The 23,526-nt window shown below is 43.1% G+C and overlaps 1 protein-coding gene across 1 annotated transcript in view; it reads left to right on the forward strand.

Moving 5' to 3' along the window:
• The window catches only part of RNF130 (ring finger protein 130), a 271,051-nt gene extending 247,853 nt beyond the window's left edge, over positions 1-23,198 (forward strand). Inside the window, exon 8 of the mRNA XM_063447910.1 lies at positions 22,695-23,198. Coding sequence (XP_063303980.1) covers positions 22,695-22,804 — 110 coding nt within the window. The 3' untranslated portion in view covers positions 22,805-23,198. The remainder of the gene's footprint in view (positions 1-22,694) is intronic.
• The last annotated feature ends 328 nt before the right edge of the window (positions 23,199-23,526 follow it).

Consider the following 23,526-nt stretch of genomic DNA (forward strand, 5'->3'; position numbering starts at 1 on the left):
TTAAATATATATTGATACATTTTCTAAGCATTACAAAATATATATTGATACTTTTTCTAAGCATTACAAAGAATATAAAATCAAGGTCATATTGTTTTCCTGGCTCAACTAAATATAGACTGTGCTCCTATCACACAAAGAGAGTGCACTTATAGGCTGAAAGTTTTTGTTGCCATAGCAGCTGAAATTGTTCGGTTACATTTTTTTGTGTTTTCTTTTGTAACTAGCAATTCTGTTTTATTTTCTTCGCTTAGTATAATTGAAGCTTATGTCAAGGTAAAACAGTACCTTTAAAATGTTCGAATGCGGTTTTGTGCAACAAATTCCCTGTTTTATGTAATTTTCATGTCAATATTTCTAATCTTGAATAAATAAAGTTTTGTTTTTAAGGTGAAAACACTTTAAATTGGATGGTTCTTGAAAAGCCAAATTAGCAACATATTTATGTCTTGAACAGGCATTGTCAAATGTCTGCAGAATTGCATATTTTGGGTTGATGTGTGTCCTTCAAAACGCTCTCTCACAAACAAATGTAAAATCCAAGCAAATATTTTTTCAAAAATTTTATCAAATGTGCTAAATATATGCAAATTGATGATATTTGCTGGTCTGAAAATATGATTTTAGGCGTGTCTAAAAATGTGTGTGCATGTAGTATCTAATGACAAACTGGTATAAAGACCACCCTATTCAAAGAGGCAATATATCACCGAAAGCTTTTTTCACTTTTTCCTTGGTGCTCCCAGCCTCAGCAAAATGAATAGCCAAGGAAATGAAAGAAGCAACCCAGGGAAACTTGAGTAATGTAGGGCAGGTGATGTAACCAGGGCCGGTGCAAGCAAATATTTTTCCATCCCATTCGCTCCACCCACTCATGCAGACTAACACACACACTGACTCAAGTATAAACACACGCTGATCCATGCAGACTGACGCACACGGACCCATTTACACACATTGATCCATGCAGACACATATAGACACGAAGTGACTCATACAGGCACACACTGACCCATACAGACACACACTGACCCAAACAGACTGACATACACAAACATATTGACTGAAGCAGACTAACACACATTCTCTGACACACACCTTCATTGCTGTTTCTATCTCCTTCTTGCCTGCACCTGGCGGCCGATCACTTCCTTTTTCTGCCCACTGCTCCCCACGTACAGGATAAGGGGCGGGAGCGAGAAATTGAAGCGCCCTCGCTCTGCTGCCACAATGGATGTCTGGTAGGGGTGCCTGGCTCTGAGGGCTTATGTGGTCGCCGCTAGACCGGTGTTCTACCGGGTGCTAGTGAGCTGTAATGTTAGTGCTCCCTAGCACCCAAGAACATGGCTGGCGGCACACTAGAAATAATAGAAGGGTGGCCGCGGTGCAAACTTGATAGAGGGGTGGCACAAACGATCAAAAAGCCAGGGCCAGTGCCCCCACACCCCTTAAAGGGACACTCCAGGCACCCAGGCCACCATTGGAGTGGTCTGGGTACCAACTCCCAATACCCTTAACCCTGCAACTGTAATTATTGCAGTTTTCATAAACTGCAATAATTACCTTGCAGGGTTGACTCCTCCTCTACTGGCTGTCTACTAGGTTTTCTGTGCTAGAGCGTCGCTGGATGTCCTCACGCTGTGTGAGGACCTCCAGCGTCGCTCAATTCCCCATAGGAAAGCATTTTCAATGCTTTCCTATGGAGAGCTCTAATGCGCACTAGGTCTCCTCAGCCGGCGGGCGGGATCAGTGTCCCCCGCCGGGTGACGTGATGAAGGGGAGGAGCGGCGGCGACCCGAATCCACCACCGAGGGACATTGGCGGGGGTCTCAGGTAAGTCACTGAAGGGGTTTAAGGGGTTTACACCCCTTCAGCAACCAGGGATGGGTGATGGGAGGGAGAGGGGATTGTTTTCCTGGCACTGGAACCCCTGAAGGACACATGACATGTGTGACTTGTCATGATTCCCTTTTATTCCAGAAGTTTGGTCCTTAAGGGGTTAAGTAGCGCCCTAAGCGGCCGAATAATTGGCCAATAGGAAGTGCCTGTATGCAACACTAAAATATCAGCACCTATAAAAAAGAAAATAACTACACAAAAGAAAATGCCTTTGTTTGTTAAACATGTTTTGTTATTCCAATGTGTTACCATTCGTAAAACAATGTCATTCGAGAAATTCACAATGAAGTAACAAAGTCCTGAAGCCATCAAGGATACATTCATTATGAGGATCTAGAATGAGAACAGCTTCCATTTGAATTGTCTGGCCAAATGCAGTGTCTAACGCTATAAAAACATGAAATATGGCTATTTCGCTGACGTTTTCAACAGAAGTAGCAAGAAAGACGGCACAGAAAGTAGCCCGTGTTCTGAAAGGGTGGCAGTAGCCCTGTCAAGTGGCTTCCCAAATCACAAACTTAAGCCAGCCATTTTTGCAGATATTAAAGAGTGAGATTTCAGATTCAGGAAGTGCGGCATGTTGCCGTGCAGGGGGCTGCTGATTGGTTGACAGCAGTTAGCTGACACTCTCAGCCAATCAGTGGCTCCATATTCTCAAAACTGGCTTAAAAAAGAAATGTAAAGTACCTTTTCCAAGCCAGTTTTGTTAATGCAGAGTTATTTATTGGCTGAGAGCATCAGCTGACCGCTTTCAGACAGTCAAAGACCCCTTGCCCAGAAGCACTCTGCGCTTTCTGAAACTGAAATTTCTCTGTGCTTACTGAAACTGAAATTTCAGAAGCCACAAGCCGCAGTGGAGGGAGCTATAATCACTGCTGGAAGCAACTTCAGAACTAAACTGTTTGAGAATGGTTTATCCCCTAAAGTTAAGAGTGTCTAAAGGGGCTTCCTTGCACCATAACAACTTAATGTAGTGTTCCTTTAAGCCTTTTGACACATCCTCAGTCTAGCAAAATAAAAGATAATAGTCTCATTCCTGCACATGGTAGACTTCACGAAATCAGAAAAGATTGTCCCAAATGTATTTGAAACGTGTTCATCCAGTATATTTTAGGAGCACATTTTGTCTTTGGTTGAGAAAGAGATTGTTAAGTTGTATTTTAACTTTAGGTCTCATTCATATATTTTGTCCAAAAAGGAGAGGTTGGCTATTCAGTCACATCTTGTAATCAGACGGCTGTATTGGGAGGTTGTTTAGTTATTTTGATTCTTATTTTGAGTTCTAAACAGGACATTGATCATGCATATGAGCAGTTTTGCTTTAACCCCAAAATGAAATTCAATGTTTTGCATTTTCTTCTGGTGCTTTTACTTAAAGGTGTGTGGAACACAGAGTATTTTGTGTTACTAAAACATGTCAGGAACACCCATGGATTGCAATTCCTCATATGCTGCTTAAGATCCATACGTTTTCAGAAACAGAGCTACTGGTCCAACTCTCTATTCTATCAAGTATTGTGTCTCTGAACGAGTACCTGTCAGAGTTGGTTGATCACTTCTTGCAACCACTAGTTAAGAGGTTACAATCTTACGTTCTAATATTCTAAGGATATTTTGGTTCAATTGAAGGATGTAGTATTGGAACCAGGTTGTGTATGGGTCATCCTGGATGCGGTCTCATCATATTCTAGAATTCCCAATTTATTGGTTTTACAGGCTTTACAGTATTATTTGAGGTCTGATAATAGGTTGCAGAATGAATTTTTTTAAAGTGTTATTTGTTTTCACACAATTACATATTCTTTGACTCAGCCTTCTAACAGCCGTGTTGTCAGATATATGTGGCAGCAAAATTTGCCTCATCCAATGCCAACCTTTTTGTGGGAGGGGAGAGTCCAAAATCTTTGCCATGGGTCATGAGCGTTTTGTTACATTTAAATGGTACATAGATGATTTATTTGTTATTTGGCATTGTGACCAATGTTAAGTTAACAAATGTGTCATACGTTGACTCCTAATGATTATAATATTTTACTTGCTAGTAATATTGAAGAAATACAGTATTTCAACTTTGAATTGGAATTCATGTTTCCTTGTATTATTTCATGACTTTATAGGATGTTAGGAAAAACAATCTTACATGCCAGATCATGTCAGCAGGGCCGGACTGGCCCAACGGGATATCGAGAAATTTCCCAGTGGGCCGTCGGCACCTGGGGACGGGCAATGGCGGCCGCTGGGGGAGCTGTGCTGTCTCTGCTCCCCAGCGCACAGCTTAATGAGACCGCGGCCGGAATATGATGTCATATTCCGTCTGCAGTCTCATTAAGTAGCGCGCAAGGCCTTCACCCTTGGATTGATATTGAGGGGTCAAAAACTCAACAAACTAAAGTGACACCAGAGTCATCAGTGTTACATAAATGTGGTTCTAATGTAACAAGAAACATTCCACTGTCCCTGTCCCTTTTCCAGTCTATTGATATACATACTGATATGAATTGGTTATTCAAACTTGTCATTTATAAATGTGGTGTCCATCCTTGAATTATCTGTGGAAATATTTTTCTAGTATGTTTTACTCTACTGTCACTATAAATGTTTCAGAAATCATTATTATTTAAATTGTATTGCCACTCATGTGGTTTACTTGCACTTTATGTGGGTAACCATACATGGGCCAAACCATTCATAAACTAAAGGATAGAATGCATGCACACATCAGATCATTTTTTGGATTTTGCAAATCATAGCTTTAATTATTCTAATTTGCACTGTTTAAAAATGCAGACTATACAGAAAGTAACCACTATGGGAAGGGGGGAGATATTTATAAACTTTTATGGTATCTAGAAAATTAGTGGATTTTCCTTGTTTAGACAAAGATACCAAATGGATTGAACTCTGTCTATGGTGTATCCTGTTTTGTATAATTCTATATGTATATCAATTCATGTTTTCTTTGTGGAAATTGTTGCAATGCTTTATAAAATATTCATCTATCTAATTGTAATTATATATACTTCAGTATAAAGTGAAGATAGTTTTATATTGTAGGCTTTGTAGATATTATAGCGAAAAATTATAGCATTTTTAGATGATTAGTGTTACTGCGATTACTCCGGAGATGAGGATGTATATTTATCTTTTATTTTATTATATATTATGCATTGTGATCTTCGTATCATGATAGTTTGGATTTTTGTTAATGGCAGGTTGTTTCATGTGTTTTTTATGGTACCTGGATTTTTTTTGCCCTGCAAACCTCAAGTATAATGTAACGTTACAAGTATAATTATACATTGTTTGATTAGTTAATTGTGGAGGGCTCTTTAGTTCTATTTAATCCATTACCTGAGATATCGGAGGTCTACCTATTAATAAATGCTGGTATTATAAGATATGGGGAGCTTGTGATGGATTATGCCTGTATATTCAACATTGTGGATGAGCTTCTTGTTGTTGGAAGTAAACCACTCTATGAAAGACCAAATTAGGTTCAGGTGTGTATGACCTACTTTTCTTGATGAAAATTTAGCAGGTACAAATTAGAAGAGACCTCTCAGGGATGCACCATGCTGAAGAAACTGCAGTTAATGCTGCATAAAAAGAATACAATAAAAAAAAAGTTAGAAACATAAAACCAATATGTATCCTTGCTATGTCTACTGCAGATGCCATTGCATATAAATTAATTTTCTCTACCAGTCCCAAGCAGTACCCACTTTGGTTATGGTGCTTGGCATGTTCATGCACAAAGGAGCCCACTGAGTGACTTTTGTGCTAAGAGCGCACAGGTGCTGTCCTTCGGTAAGATGTCAAAACATTTTAGCATGGTTTGCCAAGTTACCTGGGTCCCAGTGGGTAATCATGCTGCACCTGCCACATCCAATCGATTATTGGTTGAGAGAGTCAACTGAGCTCTCACCCAACAATTGCATTTCTGCATTGGCCATGCTGTGCTCCAAGTGACAATCGGCTTCTCTTACTGGAGAACACTGGATTTGGCAAATGAGGTGTGGGTATACCAAGTAAGTTGCCAAACTGTGCTAAAATGGTTTGATATCTTACCATGCCATAGCACTCTAGATGGGATAGGGCACGCTAGACACCAGACAGCATGCTGTAGAGAGTACCTCTTTCATTTTAATGTTATTAATTATGCTATTCACATTTGCCATTGCACGCGTGACTGCTATTCAGGCGTTCTTACAAACTATGTGGAAGTCCATACAAGTTGCTGATTTGTGCAGATATCTTTCCCCGTTATGTCATAAAGTGAAGGTGCATTTTGCAGAATGCTACACCTATAATGAATAAGGTAGAACTGGGATTGCAGATTGTGGACCTACGAAGATGGGTAAATTTAAATATATTAAAAAAATGTCTCTGGCAAAATGCTTTTTAAATATATTCTTATCATCACTCTTAAATGTAAATATATGAAAACAAGGGTATATTTACCTCACAGGACCTGGTGTATAATCAAAATTATTATATATATATATATATATATATATAGAGAGAGAGAGAGAGAGAGAGAGAGAGAGAGAGAGAGAGAGAGAGAGAGAGAGAGAGAGAGAGAGAGAGAGAGAGAGAGAGAGAGAATTTTGATTATACACCATATATATAATAAAGTATGAAGTGTTTTTTTTAATTTATACCAATCTAAAAACATATGTATGTATACATTATCACAAGTAAAAGCACAATAAGAAATTGTGCAAACGTGCCACACAAGGGCTGCAAATCTCCCAATTTCTCCCCCAGGAAGCTCCACACCTGGTCTATGTAATAATTTGATGCCAATGAAAGCTAAAAGTCATTGAATTTCCGGTAATAAGTACAATGCAGGAAGAGGCTGCACCAGTATGTAACTCTGGGTAAAAGTTCTAGGTGAAAAAGCTTAACGCGTTTTGTCTTTAGGACGTCTTTAAGATTGTTCCCCACTTCGTTCTCGATTTATAGGCCCGATCACTTCCACCTGGCTTGCCAACTACGTCATCACGCCGATGATGATTGAAAAAATTCACTGAAGCTTTATGACATCACTAGGGAAGATACAGTACCTTAGTACCTTGTATGCACTCTCACATAGCTATTCTATGAAACTGCCTGTACAGCAGCCAAACATATTGGTGGATGCACAATGTGGCCAGTTAGAAGCTGCACTACAGATGAAAAAGTGGGAGGAATTGTGTAAGAAAACTTACACTTTTCTAGACTCTATCTAGACGCTGGTCATTTTCAGAAAAATATGCTCTATGCTTCTGAAACTAGAACTGTTCATGCTTATTTTTTTTTTAACCTTCTTTAGCTCTATTGCTAGCACTTCGGCAAAGATTTTATTTTTCTGAGCAGAACATCTTTTTCCGCTATGCTATTTCCAAGGCAACTGGTTATTAAAAATACATAATTAAAATGTGTGAAAAGATCCCTCCAGATGGAAATTTGAATTCTTGCTTAGCCTTGACCCAGTGTGGAGTAGGTAGGTTCAGAATATACGTGAGGCTCTACCCTTCCCTACAAACATGCAAATGTGGGCTATTTTCATTTTGTACACAGCCCTGTATTAAACATATTTTGCTGTAGATATTTTAGACAGATTTGTAGTATTGCAAATACATGATACAGAAAATAACGGTTCAGTTATTTTAGATGACGAAAACACTTTATACTACAAATTTTATATAGCAGCTTTCAAAGACCTAAGACTTTGCATGTTTTCATCTCTTACATGTGCAATTATTTTTATATATATACTTTTTTTTAAAAAAAATGTATGGCAATTGCTTGATTTGCGAATGTGTACCCGGTTGGTTTTATGACCAATAAGATCTTTTTATACGCTTTACATGGCAGCATGTTTGCCCCTACTGAAGGTACTGTCATTTAAAGGGCACTCGAGGCTGGAGTGCACTAAGAATAAACAAAAGTATTTTTCTCATTTCACCTAAACATCCTTGTGGAACTTGGGTGTCTGCACACTATCATTTTTGTTATATAGTGAGAGAAGTAACATAACATTAAGCAGAAAGAGAACCCTAGCCTAGAAGTTAAACTACCGTATTTCCCCATACTTAAACAACAATAGGCTCAGCATTTGTATAAAAAAAAAATACTGTTTTTGTACACAAAATTTAGGAGAAAGTCGCAAAAAAAAAAAAAGAGACCTACGTTAATATTAGTGATATTTTTTTCTTTAAATGGAAACTTAATGGTGTAATAGAATGAGTAATATCCAGTTTAAATATGGGGCCAGAAGACTCGAGTGCTGCATTAAGATCCAAATCAAATAAATGCTGATGGAACAGTAACCCAATCTTCCCGAGTCTTGTACATTGTAACAGGACTCCCCTCAGTGGGATTCAGAGTTCACTCATTATTGCCTGACATGCTTTCTACAGCATGTGCTATGTGGTTTCTACTTGTTGTTTTCCAACCTGCATGTCACAGACTGTTGGACATATCAATGGTGTTTATTCTCTAAACAGTAATTTATGTAAACTGAAAAAAAAAGTTTGCAAAATTTAGTCTAAACCGACTTACACAAATTCTCCAACGTACCTGATCTTATCTAGCTTGACCATTGAACTTATTTATAGAAACACCGGTTTCGATTTACTGTTTAGTGACTAAGGCTGAAATACTATTTCATAGGATAATCTTTCTTTACAGATCCAAATTAATAATAGATATGGATACAAGCAGGGTACCATTTTATGAAACTTCATACTTTACTGAAAGAAAAATAATAATGTAATGGGTTTATGTCCACACTGCCACATTTAACACAGGGCAAGATTTTCATTCATTTTAATATATTATATAGTAGATTTGTGCATAAAAGTATGTGGGGGGCGTGGCCTGGACACGGAGCGAGATGGACGTGTTCGCCTAGAGCTCCGCTCCGATCACACCACCAGACAGCAAATATCAGCGTTTTACACCCGCAAATTTTCGGCAAAACACCACTAGAATGGAGAAGAGACCAGCCAAAAAGCAGCACAAGAAAGGTCAGGACACGGGGAGCTCCGTAGCGGAATACTTCTCTACACCGCGCGCCGGACCCACAGGCCCACAAGATGGCGGCGACCACGAGGAGGAATCCGCGGGAACGCAGGGACCGCTACAGAAACCTGCAGCAGCAACAGGGGGCTCCCCAAAGGCAAACACGGAGACGGCAAAGACCCTGGCAACCCTCACAGAGGTAAAAAATTATTTAGCAGGGGAAATAGAGCGTTCCACACACGTCCTGAGGGGGGAGATACAGGCAATAGGCGACCGCACCACACGGTTAGAAAACCGCCTAGAAGCCACTACAGTTGCCCACAACACAGCGATCCAACACTTAAACAATCTGACCAACAGGATGGCTACCGCTGAACTTGCCATAGAGGACATGGCAAATAGATCGCGTCGGAACAACCTGAGGCTCAGAGGTTTACCAGAGGCGACAGGGGAAGGCCCAATTACTGACATTGTGACAGCAATCCTCAAACCCCTATTACCGGGTCTACCAGATCACCTTTGGCACATAGAACGTGCTCACAGGGCCCTGCGCACCAGGAGAACAGATGCGAACACGCCACGGGATATTGTCATTCGCTTCTTACATTTCCAGACCAAAGAAGCACTGATCAAAAGGGGCAGAGAAGGAGCGACCTCCTATCAAGGGGCTGCCCTGGCTCTCTATCAGGATTTAGCGCCTGCAACCTTACAACGCAGAAGGGAGTGGAGGCCTATCACAGAGGCCCTGAGAGGGGCGAATATGCGCTACGCTTGGGGATACCCCTTTAAATTGCTGACATTCCACAACGGCAAAACACACGTCCTCCAACCAGGTGAAGACGCCTCGACCTTCTTTGCAGCTCTGGGTCTCCAAACCCCGCCGCAAGTGCCTGCCACATTAACCGGGACTGGAGAGCTTACACCTCTTCCGAGGGAATGGCAGACCGTCGGAGAGTGAGGTACCGGGGGCTCATCATACCAAGTCTAGGCTAGTCCATAGAGCCTTTTGGACAGCCACACGGGGTTGGGTACCATAAACACCGTGGGGAGGGGGTCTGTCGGGGAAAAGATCCAGCAACCATACAAGGGTTTGGACACCTTCACCATCATTGTTTACTGGACCCTTAATTACTCTAGCCATGGTACAAAGCTCTTTTTCTATTGGGGGCACCAGGAAATTGGGAGGGGGGCACGGGGGCTGGGGGATGAGGCGGGGGCGGGGGGGGGGGACACTCAGGGGGGGCCTCATCATTATGTACGGACCGCACAAGCAGACTACTTGTGGACTACTTGGCACACACAGGAGGGGACACGCATAGCTATTGCCACACGCTTTTACTGCAAATGCCCCCTCACGAGAGACCTCATGCTACGAACTGCCAATGTTAAGATTTGTGCTCGCAATACGTTTTATGCCAAGCCTGGCACCATAGTCCGACACCATACATCCGCACGGGTGACCCAGGACCCCTTCCTCAGGACACGGACAAGCAATAGACCAAACTAACAATGACCACACTGTCGACAGCCAAAAAGACCGCACCCAGACACGCAGCTACCAGCAAACCACACAGCTCAGCAGACACGGCATATAGACATCCCACACACCCTAACCACCACACACTTGAACCCAGACTGATCTCCCCGCACAGGTTCATGACAGCGACCGCAGCAGGAGTAGCCATAAATAGATAGTGGGAAAGCGACTGACAAATCAGAGCCAGGGACGTATTTACAACCAACATCCAGGCGGTCACCCACATCATTCCAACAAACAACGGACCAGGGCAGACCAATCGCCCGCCCAGGGATGCATGACAGACAACCACACACACGAGCAGCTTGACAATCAGGGGGCCCCTACGACGACGACACAAGCGGACCCGACTGCGTAACCCCCGGAGGGCCTCACCGTCCACGACCGCCCCGTGAAACCGGGCGACAGCTCTAACAGAACATAACTCCCACCCCCCCCACAACCACCCCCCTTATTGACAGATCCAATAGGGGCCCAGACGACAGAGTCCACGGTTTTTCATGCCTAGCCGCACGGTCCAGTACCAATACAAATATGTGGCAAGGTTTTACCCTTTGTTTTTGTTTCAAAGTGTTTCACTACAGCTCATAGGCTACAATGTTCATGCATGCGTACTGTTATGTTAACCTATGCTATAACATAATCTAATATGTTTGTAAATGTTTAAATCTGTTCGACCGTTTCGATTGACATTCACTAGCACTGATCGAGGGGACCTTCTCCCCCCTCTTACAAAGCGCATAGAGAAACGAGAGTGGTATTGTAAATAGACACATGATGGGGGTACACAACGCACCACACCTGACATCAAGCCGGCTAACTCACGCCGGCAGAGCCACATCCGGTGGACAATTACCCCTCTCTGTCACAGAACGCCCACGCGCACAGCGCAAAAAGCCCTCAAATACACAGGTGGGCAGGCATTACACGCAACAGAGGAGGCACTCCCACACCCAAAACTATTGCCCGGCATAACCTGGACACATATGGCACAGGCCGTACTAGACTAGCAAAACAGGGGGACACGAGGCAGGGAGACAGCCCACTTCTCTACACGGGACACGTGAGGGGATACCTAGGGAGATCTCCCTGAATAGGGGGCACGCGAAACACGCCTGAGATTCTCAGCCGAAACCATCTACATAGCACAAAACATAGCACACAGGTGGTGTGACAGTTACCAGGAGTAGTCTCACACACCCTAGGTAAAAGGGGACATGGGACAGGGATCACCACCCCGCACTGATCTGGCGGTTAGTAAGTCCAGATTCTCTGTTACTCTCTCAGTATTTCAACTCTTTCTCACTCTTCACTCTTCTCCCCCCCTCCCTCTTCCCTCACCCTACCTTCCTAAACCTTTTATGCCGGTGTTGGACGCAGAGCGGCACGAAAATATGGCGACACGCAGGAACGATCAGACTCCTGGGACACCCCACATCCCAGAGTCCGTGATCAAAGATAAGCTCTTCACCCAAATGCAAGGATGACCCTAAAACTAACATCAATCAATGTTAAAGGCCTGAACGCACCAAAAAAGAGACGATTGATGTTCCGAGAGATAAAGCGACTAGGGCCAGACATAGCCTTCCTACAGGAGACGCATATCTCCAAGCGCACCACATTCCAAATCCGAGATCGCACATATTCCACCACATACGAAGCGAGATCACATCGTAAGGGCAACGGAGTTGCTATACTCATACATAACAAGTGCCCGTTACATGTAGAGACATCTGACATAGACACAGACGGGAGGTTTATCATACTCTCAGGCACTATACACTCCCACCAAATACACCTGGTCAACATTTATGCACCGAACGCACCCAACTCCGCTTTCTGGGGAAACTTAGCCACAAAAATCAAAGCCCTATCCCACGGCCTAACTATAGTGGGGGGGGGACATGAATGCCGTGCCGTGTCCAGCCGCAGACAGAAGCTCCGGCAGGGGCCAACGAAGGTCGCAAGGGAGAGGATCCCAGGACAAAATTTACTACGAGTTCCTCCAACAGACCGAATTGATAGATGTATGGCGTGCACAACACCCGAGCTCGCTAGATTACACTTTCTACTCGGCTCCCCACGGGTCGTATTCCACAATCGATCAGCTTTTAGTGAACAAGGTGGGCATGACTAGGGTGACGGAGTCAACAATAGGGTCTATAACGTGGTCAGACCACGCTGACGTCTCTCTGAGGCTGGGTAATCTCAGCACGGCTTCACATTGGAACTGGAGAATGAGCCCCCACCTGCTGAGAGACAAAGAATCCCGAGAAGCAATCAGAAAAGAACTTCAAGATTACTTCACCCTGAATGAAACAGCAGATGTGACCCCAGGTGTAATTTGGGCCGCACACAAGGCAGTAATAAGGGGAACGTGCATCAAATTAGCAACACGGAAAAAGGCTCAGAAAACACAGAGACTGACCCTGTTACTGGAAACGTTACAAAAGGCAGAACAACAACATAAGACCTCTCCGTCGCCACAGATCCTGGACCATCTAATAGAGACAAGACGATCCATCACTGAGCTGCTACTGGAAGACACAGCGAAAGCCCTTACCTGGACCAAGAGAAACTATTTTGAGAAAACGAACAAGATGGACACCCTACTGGCCAGGACGCTACGTCCGCGACAGGATAGGACGCACATCACGTCGATCAAGCACAAAGACGGCTCCGTCAAAAACACCCCCACAGGTATTGCGCAGGTCTTCACAGACTACTACGAGCAGCTCTATAACCACACACCCAGGGACCCCATGGAACGAGAGGAAGCGGACTCACAACTGAGAACCTTCCTGGACAACCTGGACCTACCAAAACTCCCGACAGCTGCAGCTATGCAACTCAACGACGACATCACAGTAGAAGACATAGACAGGGCAATATCAGGCCTCAAAGGCAATAAAGCCCCGGGCCCGGACGGCTTTGACGGGGCATACTATAAGACATACAGAGAAGAACTATCACCCCGACTAGTAAAGCTATTTAATGACTTTATGAAAGGAGGAATTCCCGAGAAGGAGATGTCGATGGCTAACATAATACTACTCCAAAAACCTGGGAGAGATCCACTACTTCCCGAAAACTACAGGCCAATATCTCTTATCAACCACGACATCAAGATCCTGGCGAAAATACTAGCTGACCGCCTCAATCGCTTCCTGAAAACTCTGATACACCCCGACCAAGTGGGTTTTATACCTGACCGGCAATTGTTCGAGAACACCAGAAGAAACATCAACCTTATATGGCGCCAACAGACAACAAACACTCCCACTGTCGTGGTCTCGATTGACGCTGAAAAAGCGTTCGATAGGGTAGAATGGCCATATCTATTTAAACTACTGACGTTCCTCGGATTTCCGGACAGATTCATATCTACCATCAGAGCAATGTATAACCAAGTATACGCACAGGTGAAAATTACCGGCGCCGGATACAAACCATTCAAATTGGGGAACGGCACTCGACAGGGCTGCCCTCTCTCCCCGCTGTTGTTCGTGATCACGCTTGAACCACTCCTACAAGCCCTACGGCAACATCCTCATATACAAGGAATCGCAGTGGGGGGACAGGAATTTCTTGTATCCGCATACGCCGACGACGTCCTGCTGACACTTACAAACCCACTTGACTCCATGCGAGCCCTGCAAGAGGTCCTAACTAAATTCGGAGCGTTCTCGGGATTCAAGGCCAACCTAGGGAAATCTAGCGCCATGCCGATGGGCCTGTCTGCGGAGGACACGGCGGCACTAGGAGCAACCTTTAATATCCCCATAGAAAGAGACCAAATAAAGTATCTGGGGATTCACCTAACCCGAGACCCGACCAAATTATTCCAACAAAATTACACACCACTCATGCACACCCTGAGGCGGGACATGGAGAAATGGATAGATAAACCCATATCCTGGATAGGCCGTATTCATGCTATCAAAATGAACATACTACCCCGTATCCTGTTCCTTTTCCAAGCACTACCTGTTAAACTCCTTAAATCAGATTTAGCCCCACTGCAAAAGGCCATAGGGGAATTCGTGTGGCAAAACCGACGCCATAGAATATCCCGAAATATATTATACAGGCAGAAACAGAGGGGGGGGGTTAGGATTGCCACATTTATATTTTTATTATTTGGCGGCACAGCTCGCACAGGTGGCTATGTGGCACGCGCCCCTAGACATGAGGAGATGGGTAGATCTGGAGTCCCTCCTTACTGGCCCCGACCTGCCCCAATATCACATGTGGGTATCTAGGGATGAAAGACCCATCCTGAGAACCGACTGCCCCGCAATACTGAACTCCCTACGAATCTGGGACCTATCGGCACACAAATACAAATTGGCATCATCACCATCCCCATTAACACCCCTGTTGAGAAATAGGGCCTTCCCCCCTGGTATGGCACCCAGAGAGTTCGCAAATCTCGAAAACGTGGGACTACAAAGAATATGTCATATGTTTCAAAATAACGAGGTCATATCATTCGAACACCTCAAACAGAAAGCACACCTTACACCAGCAGATTTTTTCCGCTACCTACAACTACGGGACTACATACAGCACCCCCAAATACAAAAAGCGGGCAAGGGTCCTCTGACCTTTTTTGAGAGAATGTGCCTTCGCGAAGCAACTCCACAGAGCCTAATATCCACGTTATATGGGCACATTAGCTCCGAAACTGAGGAATGGGGCACATTGACATACACAGACACATGGGAAAGGGAATTAGGAGAAGTACTGGAGGGGGTGGAATGGAGGGACATATGGGAGGCCAACAACTCAGTATCCATCAGCGTAACTCTTCAAGAACAATCCCTCAAAACAATGCTTAGATGGTACACCACCCCGGTCAAACTATTCCACATGAAACAAACTCCATCTGATGACTGTTGGAGGGGGTGTGGCCACAGGGGCACCTACCTCCACATGTGGTGGGAATGCCCTAAGGTACAAATTTTTTGGAAGCAAATATACAACATTATTGAGAAAATATTTCAGAGAGCCCCGGAGCTCAACCCTTGGACATACTTATTAAACAGACAAATAGACAACTGGACAAATAGGGAACTGAGGTTAATACAAAAACTGACGTTAGCAGCTAGGAGAGCCTTAGCTCAATCGTGGCTTAAGATAGATATGCCGCCAATTAAACGGGTCATATCCAATATTAAAGAAGTCTACCTGATGGACAACCTCACAGCTAGAGTTCGGGGTACCACGTCCAAATTTGAAAGGATGTGGGAACCTTGGGTAAATAGCGAGTACGCCTGACCCACCCCAGACCACCCCACTGAGAAACAGGAAAAGGACTCGAGGCATAGCCGCACTCTGTACCACACCGGCGCACCACCCCCCCCCCCCTTCCATACCTCCCTCTATCCCTTCATCTTCCTCTTAAATACTCCCCCCCCCCCCCCTCTTACTATCCTCTTCTCACCACTGTTCTCTACTCTTTCTTCTTTCCGTACACGGGAAGGGACACGAACGCAGAACTCACCACAAGGGATCACACAACAGACCTCCGACACTAGACGGGGATCACATTAACGAGCTTAGCAAAAAGTCCCATCCCACATACTCTACATGACCATAAGCCACCACAGGCTGTTCATTATAGAAAGTTTGTTGAAATGCTCACCGCTGGTATTTTTTTTCTCCGAGTTATATAATAACGAAACTGAAAGATCACCGTTCCAACTAGTAACAAATTGTCATACCGAATGTAAAACGACATGTTGTTGTTATCATGGAGACTAACTCATCCTGTATGTCAAATGCCACTACTCTGACACGTATGGTATTGTAATTTTTTCAAAATGATCTTTCATACAAAAATAAAGTTTACAAAAAAAAAAAAAGTATGTGGACCAGTTGGTCTGTTTAAAATTCCTTTTATTCCACACCTAAACAAATCGATCTGTGCGAGATTTACCTGTCAAGTCTTATCTATTGAATTAGATACGGACATTTGACTGTGCCAGATTTCCTAGAAAAACCCAGGCTGTGTAGTATTTTCACCGAGCTATCACCAAACCAGGTAGCGATTGCTCCTTATACGTTTTATAACTCGGCTGAGCTTTTACCACAACAAGTGTTTGATGGTCACAACATTGGTTTCTGGGATTGTTCAGTTGCCAGCTTTATCCTGTAGAAATATCATTACATGTGGCAGTATTTTAGGGGCAGAAAGGGTGGACTAGAGAGCAAAACTAATAAATACTAATTGGTATTAAAAAAAAAAAAAAAAAAAAAAAGTATTAATTTATAATAATGACCAAATCACCCACCATAACTAACTGTAACATTGCCTACACGTTGCATCACATACGTTTTAGTGTCTTCAATACACATAGACAGAATAGATCCGATGAGAGTACCGTTTTTCTTCCAGCTCTGTAAATATGGAAATACCTATGACATAACGGTACAATTATGCTCAAAAGTTTGCATACCCTTGGAGAATTGGTAATATATGTATCATTTTTACAGAAAACATAAGTGAGCAGGCAAAACACATTTATTTTATTTCTTATGGGATTCATATTCAACTGATTAATATTCTGCTGCAATAATGAAAAAAAAAATGAAATGAAGCCTGTTCAAAAGTCTGCATACCCTAAGTTCGTATTACTGTGTATTATCCCTTTAGCATCAATGACAGGGTGCAGTCCTTTGTAATAGTTGTCCATGAGGCCCCTAATTCTTGCAGGTAGTATAGCTGCCTGTTCATCTTGGCAGAATGTCTCCAGATCATGCAAAGTCTTTGAAAGTCTTGCCTGAGCCGCACGTTTGAGATCTCAACAGAGTGGCTCGATGATATTAAGTTTTGGAGACTGTGATGGCCATTCCAGAACCTTCACCTTTTTCTGTTGAAGCTGCTGGAGGATCAACTTGGCTTTGCACTTAGGGTCATTGTCATGCTGAAAAGTCCAAGAGCCGGCTAGTCCTTGCGTAACCCCTTAAGGACCAAACTTCTGGAATAAAAGGGAATCATGACATGTCACACATGTCATGTGTCCTTATGGGGTTAAACCGATGCCGGACAGATACGGATTCCCATTACAAGTTGTTTGACAAATATTTGCACTATATTCCTCACCCTCAGCACAAGTGATCCAATCGGGATTCCTCTCCCCGGCATTTCGAATGACGAATGGAACTAGGCAAGGGTGCCCTCTCTCCCCACTCCTATATGTACTCGCACTAGAGCTCTTGTTACATCTTATTAGAGAAAACCAGACCATACACAGAGTGCAACTGGGTGATAAGCAGATTAAAATAAGCACTTTTGGTAATGATGTACTGCTATATATTACAAACCCAAAAGACTCCCTTCCTGCTCTGTTGCAACTAATTCAGACATATGGACGAGTATCATACTATTCTGTTAATGCGGCCAAAACTCAAGCCTTGTCAAACAGGTGACCCAGGTGGAACAAACCACCAAAAGAGTACACTTAGTGGAGCACTATAACAGAAATAAACTTACCCCTATACAATATGGGGAAGTATATCAGTACACAGTTCCCTACAGGGGAAAAAAATATATATACAATAGTGAAGTATATTGAGCCCCACAGGGTGCTTAAAAGGAAGTATGGACCACACTCACATGGTCCAGAGCCACATATGGATAGGCTCAGATAGCTTGCACGGAGGTATGTTAGGTAATACCAAACCCTCTCTGGATCCTTGGTCAGATATTCCTCAAAATGGGAAGACAAAATAGAGAAACGAAAACTTCTGGTGCAGAATTTGAGAAGTCACTACTGTGAACAAACATATGAATAACAAATGTTTGCTCATCTTTTAGAGAGCCAATTATACTAGGCTCTCTGAATACCAGTATGTGTGCTTATAAGGAGAGCACTGCCCCTCTTAAATGATGTGAACAGAAAACAATGGAGGACCCCTGAGTGCAAAGATCTCTTAAAATACACTTTATTTAAACAACAAAACATTAAAAATATATAAAGAAAGTGCTTAGTGATACCAGTCCACAAATGTAGGTGGTCCTCCTCCGAGACGCGTTTCACCTTTATCAGTCGGGATGTTTGTTCTCTGTTCAGTTCCGGTATTTGAATATAAGAGCCTCAAGCCTTGTCAATGTGCATCCTGACCCCCCTTCTCAACACCCTTACACCTATTTATAAATTTGATTGGAGAACAGACTCCATAAAGTACTTAGGGTTGACGATTACAAAAACTCCCATGAACCTAATGGCGGCTAACTACATTACAGTGTTGAACAAATGTAACCAACAATGGGCACGATGAACTTGTTTTGGACAGACCGCATAGTAAAACTCAAAATGTCCATACTACCCAAGCTGTTATACCTGTTCAGCACTCTCACTCTAAGCCTACCCCCATCCTATGTTAAAGCAATCCAATCGGATGTGGGGAGATTTGTATGGGCAGGGGGGAAAGCCTGCGTACCTCTTAAACTGTTACATGCCCCCAAACGACTAGGTGGTCTTGCCTTGCCCAACATACAAGCCTACTACAAAGCGACTATATTAGCCACTGCCTTACCCCATATCCTTTCCACTGCCAGATCACAATATGTTTTGCTGGAGAGAGACCTGGGAGGTCAAAACATCCCCAATATACTATGGACGCCGAAGCAACTTAGACCAAACCTAATCTCTTTCCGCCTCAGGTCCAGCTCCTGTTTCAAATCTGGGATAAATACAGACCCAGATTGGGTAGGCCATCCTCTCTCTGGCAACCCCACTCAATGCTGTACCGTACTCTATCCCCACGTTTAACCCATTACCATGGCATTGTAGAGGCACAACGCATCTTTACCACCTGTTCAAAGTTGACAAACTGTCAGATTACCCAGACCTCACCGCTAAATATTCACTCCCACAGTCTTCACTATATTCATATATACAGCTGAAATCCTACTTAACCAAAACACTGAGGCAAAATCCAGCCTCATCTCTTGCCACCACATCACTCACTGTTTGGGAACAAGTGTGTATTAATGCGAAACCTTCACCTCAATGTAAACCAATCTCCATGTGCCATAACCTAATAACCAACCACACCACCTTCTCTACTTCCAAATATGTGAAACAATGGGAAACGGACCTCCAATGCACTATCGCACCTAAAGGGTGGGATACCCTAATATCCAACCTGCTTAAACTACTCTGATCATCCTCACACTTAGAACAGTATCGAAAAATCCTCTACAGGTGGTACTTAGTGTTAACCAGATTACATAAAATCTTCCCTTCCGCCTCCCCAGATTGTTGGAGATGTCACGGACCCAAGGGCAAGATGCATCATATTTGGTGGCAATGTGTGAAGTTAGGTCACTACTAGATGGAGGTCCACGAACAGCACCCTTTACCTCTGGTAACCCATCATGATTGTAAAGTCATGTGTACATTAAGGACCTAATCGTGACCTTACCTGTTATGATACTGGAACATGCAATTTACACCACCTACTTCCACCATCTACGCAACATGTTGGCAACACACAGTAGATGAAACTTCATTACTTTACTGCAAAGTATAAATCGAGCACTGCCGATCAGTTGTAAGAATAATGCACTGTACCAAAGATGTCCCCCCTCCCCCCTTTTAAAATGGGAAAAAAAAAATCTCTACGAAAACAACTTTTTTCAACCCACCATATTGTCTCTTTACCTCTTTTAGGTCTCTAAACATCCTAAATGTTTTGTTTTTTTTTTGTTTGTTTTTTTGTTTGTTTTTTTTTCAAATTCTTTATTTTTTCTGTGCATGAAAATTACAAGCATATGTGAAGTGCCACAACAGCACGCATAGATTATTCACAAAAAAATTCAATTTGGCACTTGGAAACTGCACATTTTTTGTTATTATGCTGAAACAAGTCAGACACAATTTTTAGGCATATCGTGAAAAGAGGACACGATAAACATATGTCAGTAAACAATGATGAAGCAACAGGCTAAGCTCTATGTACTCTAAGTGACAGCATGGGGGTGATTAGCCAAGGTGAGTATCCAGGATGTGTATGCATGTTAAGATGTTGTAGATACATGTTCGCTTAAACAAAAGTAGCAATATAGGTATGAGCAAAATTCACTCAGGGAACCACCGGGTCACACTTTTCTACAGTGGCACAAAACCTCATCAAGGCATGTAGCACAAAAAGTGCAAAGGGAATAGGAATGCAAAGGTATCGGCAAGGCACAAGGTACTTAGGAGGTATACTTCACATCGCGACAGCTGGAAACATGCTCTCAGTTCTCAGTGCAAGGCATGTCTGCCGCAAGGCATAGTATTGGGTGCTTCAGCCTATGCCCAGTGCAGGGATGTCCCGAAGTTTGGCGTCCGTAGCCTCTTCAATGGTGCCTCTGTGCTGGGATTCAGCTCCATTGGTAGGCGGTGGGGAGGACCCCTGTATAGCAAGTGCTTGTGCCCGAGCACCATGACGCCGTTTCCCGCCTTATCGATCATTGGTGTCTGCGTAGCCGTATAGCTGCTCTGAGAGCTTGAGGCAGGGGACCATAGTGGCGGCGCCGGGCAGCTGGGCGGATCCATGTAGCCACTGCTCTCACCGCTTGACAGTAGGCCACTCCACGATTGCAGAGTGTTGTCCAGAAGCTCATGCAGAGCCGGTCAAAAGCCTCCAGGTGGTTGGGTGCTTGTGCTGTTTGGCTTGGGTCTTTGCTGGGCCGCAATCTTGGCTGTGCTTCGACGGTGCGCTACCCTTGTAGGCTGCATGGCCGGTAAGTCCGTCATCAGGCTTGATCAGTGTGTCCAGTGGGGACCGGGATATCCTCCACCGTTCCAAAGGGGGGGGAGGGGTGGAGGTGCTTGCAGAGTCGCTCAGGAGCTCTGAGGTCGGGGAGAGCGACCGCACCTGGCATTCAGCGCCCCTGGCCCCGCTTCGGTGGTGCACCCCCAACATAGGTAGTGCACCCTGGTAAGTCTTTGGGCTTTGTAGCCGATGCTATTTCTCCAATTTTTGCCCTCTGGGCAGGAGCTCATGTAACCCACGTCTACACTGCTTGGTGGTCAGGCTGCTCCCTCCCTAAATGTTTTTTTTTTTTTATACCCTCCGAATATGTCTTGATTAGTCGCTCAACCTGAACCTTGTTGAATATACATTCTACTGAAACAGTTTTAATCAAAACTCTGCTAAGAGATCTGCTATCTACTTAAATACCTACCTGTGGCATTTAACAACACAAACTGCCTTTTTCTTATTCATGAGCTCCTTATCCTTTGTCTTCTTGACACAAATTTTCTTAAAACACATCTAATGCTTTTTTAGTTTCTCCTGCTGTGGCCAATTCCTTATCCCAACTATTTCTACTTTAATTTGGCGTGTAGGTGAGTCTTGGTACACTGACACAGATATACATTTCACCCCTCAATCTTTACTTCTAACTTAGTATGACTAATTGATCTTCCTGTTACTGGATGTATAAGCCATGACAAAGACTGGTGTCGTTGCTATGACAATTTTTTCACTAAGCTCATTGACTTGTTTTTGTTTTTTATTTATTTATTGTTCCCTCTTTTTTTGGGGGTGGGGGGGAGTTTAAAAACTTCTTTTAGTAATGAATGCTACTGCCCGGTATATATTTCTTAACTTCCTCTTTTATCATGTTTTATTTGTCAAAAGTATCTACTCATGTATGTATACCTACGTTTCCTATTTAAAATACTGGTTTTCGCTATCAAAAATGTTTCCACCAATGTACTTAAATTAAATTGTGTGTTAAATTAGCAAGAACAGCCCATCTTAGTCTGACTGCTCAGCCAACAATCTTTACCTGTCCATTGTTTGCACCTCAAAGTCAGATATCATATACACCTTTCCATTCATAGAATGTGCCTGTCGTTCGCACAGAGCATGCTGGCAACATAAATTCAATGGCGGCATGGCCCCCTCCATGACGCCTTACGTCCCTCCTCAGCCTTGCCTCTGGGTCATCCCTCTCTCTGCAGTGAGAAGGAGGGACTTCATGGAAGGAGTATTGGGTTTTCAGGGAAAAAAACACTTCTTATACATATTTTTTATTTCATTTTTTTTTTATTGGGGGCCAGCAAGGTTACTTCCACCACAATATGGTGTTTTATGAAAACACTGTAAAACTAAAATTGTAACTCCAGCCGAAAACAAATGATGTTGAGTTTGCATTGTTGTATTATGTATGAGTATGTTGTTCATATAGGTTTGAGTACCTAATTATGCCACCAAGCTAAATATATATTTTTCCTTGTTTCAGGTAGTCTCTTTTTATATCGGAATTCTCTGTCTCCAAGGAGTCTTGGCTATGATACAGAGCTGTCCACCATCGAACCATCACTTGATATCTATGACGAAAACAAAACTTGAGTTGTCTTTATCACCGATACTCTCCAGTGACCTAGAATTCTTACTTGGTTCCCATCTTTAACATCAATACTTTCATCTTTACATAATTTACTTGTACTGCCCTGTGGTGTGTCTTGTGTCTTGAGTGAAAAGCTCAGTAAATTGTAAAAGCACAGTACCCCATCTATCTCACTGGTGAGATGGCAGTTGTAAGGAATACGATTGGGAGAACTTGGGTCATTTAGTTTTTGTGCATGAAAAAGCACAAAATGGAAGATTGTTTTAGTTTTGTTTCACATTCCCATCAAACCACATTTACAGAAAGAAACTATTCTGTTAATAGGGAAACCGGGAAATAATTGAATTGAAAAAGTTTTTAAACTTACAAAAAGGATATTAAGCAGAAATGTTGAAAGATGAGATCTTTGATGAAGAGAATTGAAATTGATTTTAATTTTTTTGGGTGGGAAAATTAATCACATATCCTATCCTTTTGGCTAAAAAAAAAAAAATATGAAATATGGGAAAACTACAAAAGTGGACTTCTCCTAGAAAGAAATTAATGTCCATACTCCTCGATGTTTATAGCTGGTCTTTGTGGCATATGTGTGAATATAGATTTCAGATTTACCCACTAGCAGTGCTGGATATGGAAATGGTATACATAATTGTGGAATCCTCATTGTAATTTATATTACAGTATGTGTTACTCTTTCACAACATGTACCTTCCTGACTGTTATA

This window comes from Pelobates fuscus, chromosome 3, assembly GCF_036172605.1.
Source record: "Pelobates fuscus isolate aPelFus1 chromosome 3, aPelFus1.pri, whole genome shotgun sequence".
NCBI lineage: Eukaryota > Metazoa > Chordata > Amphibia > Anura > Pelobatidae > Pelobates > Pelobates fuscus.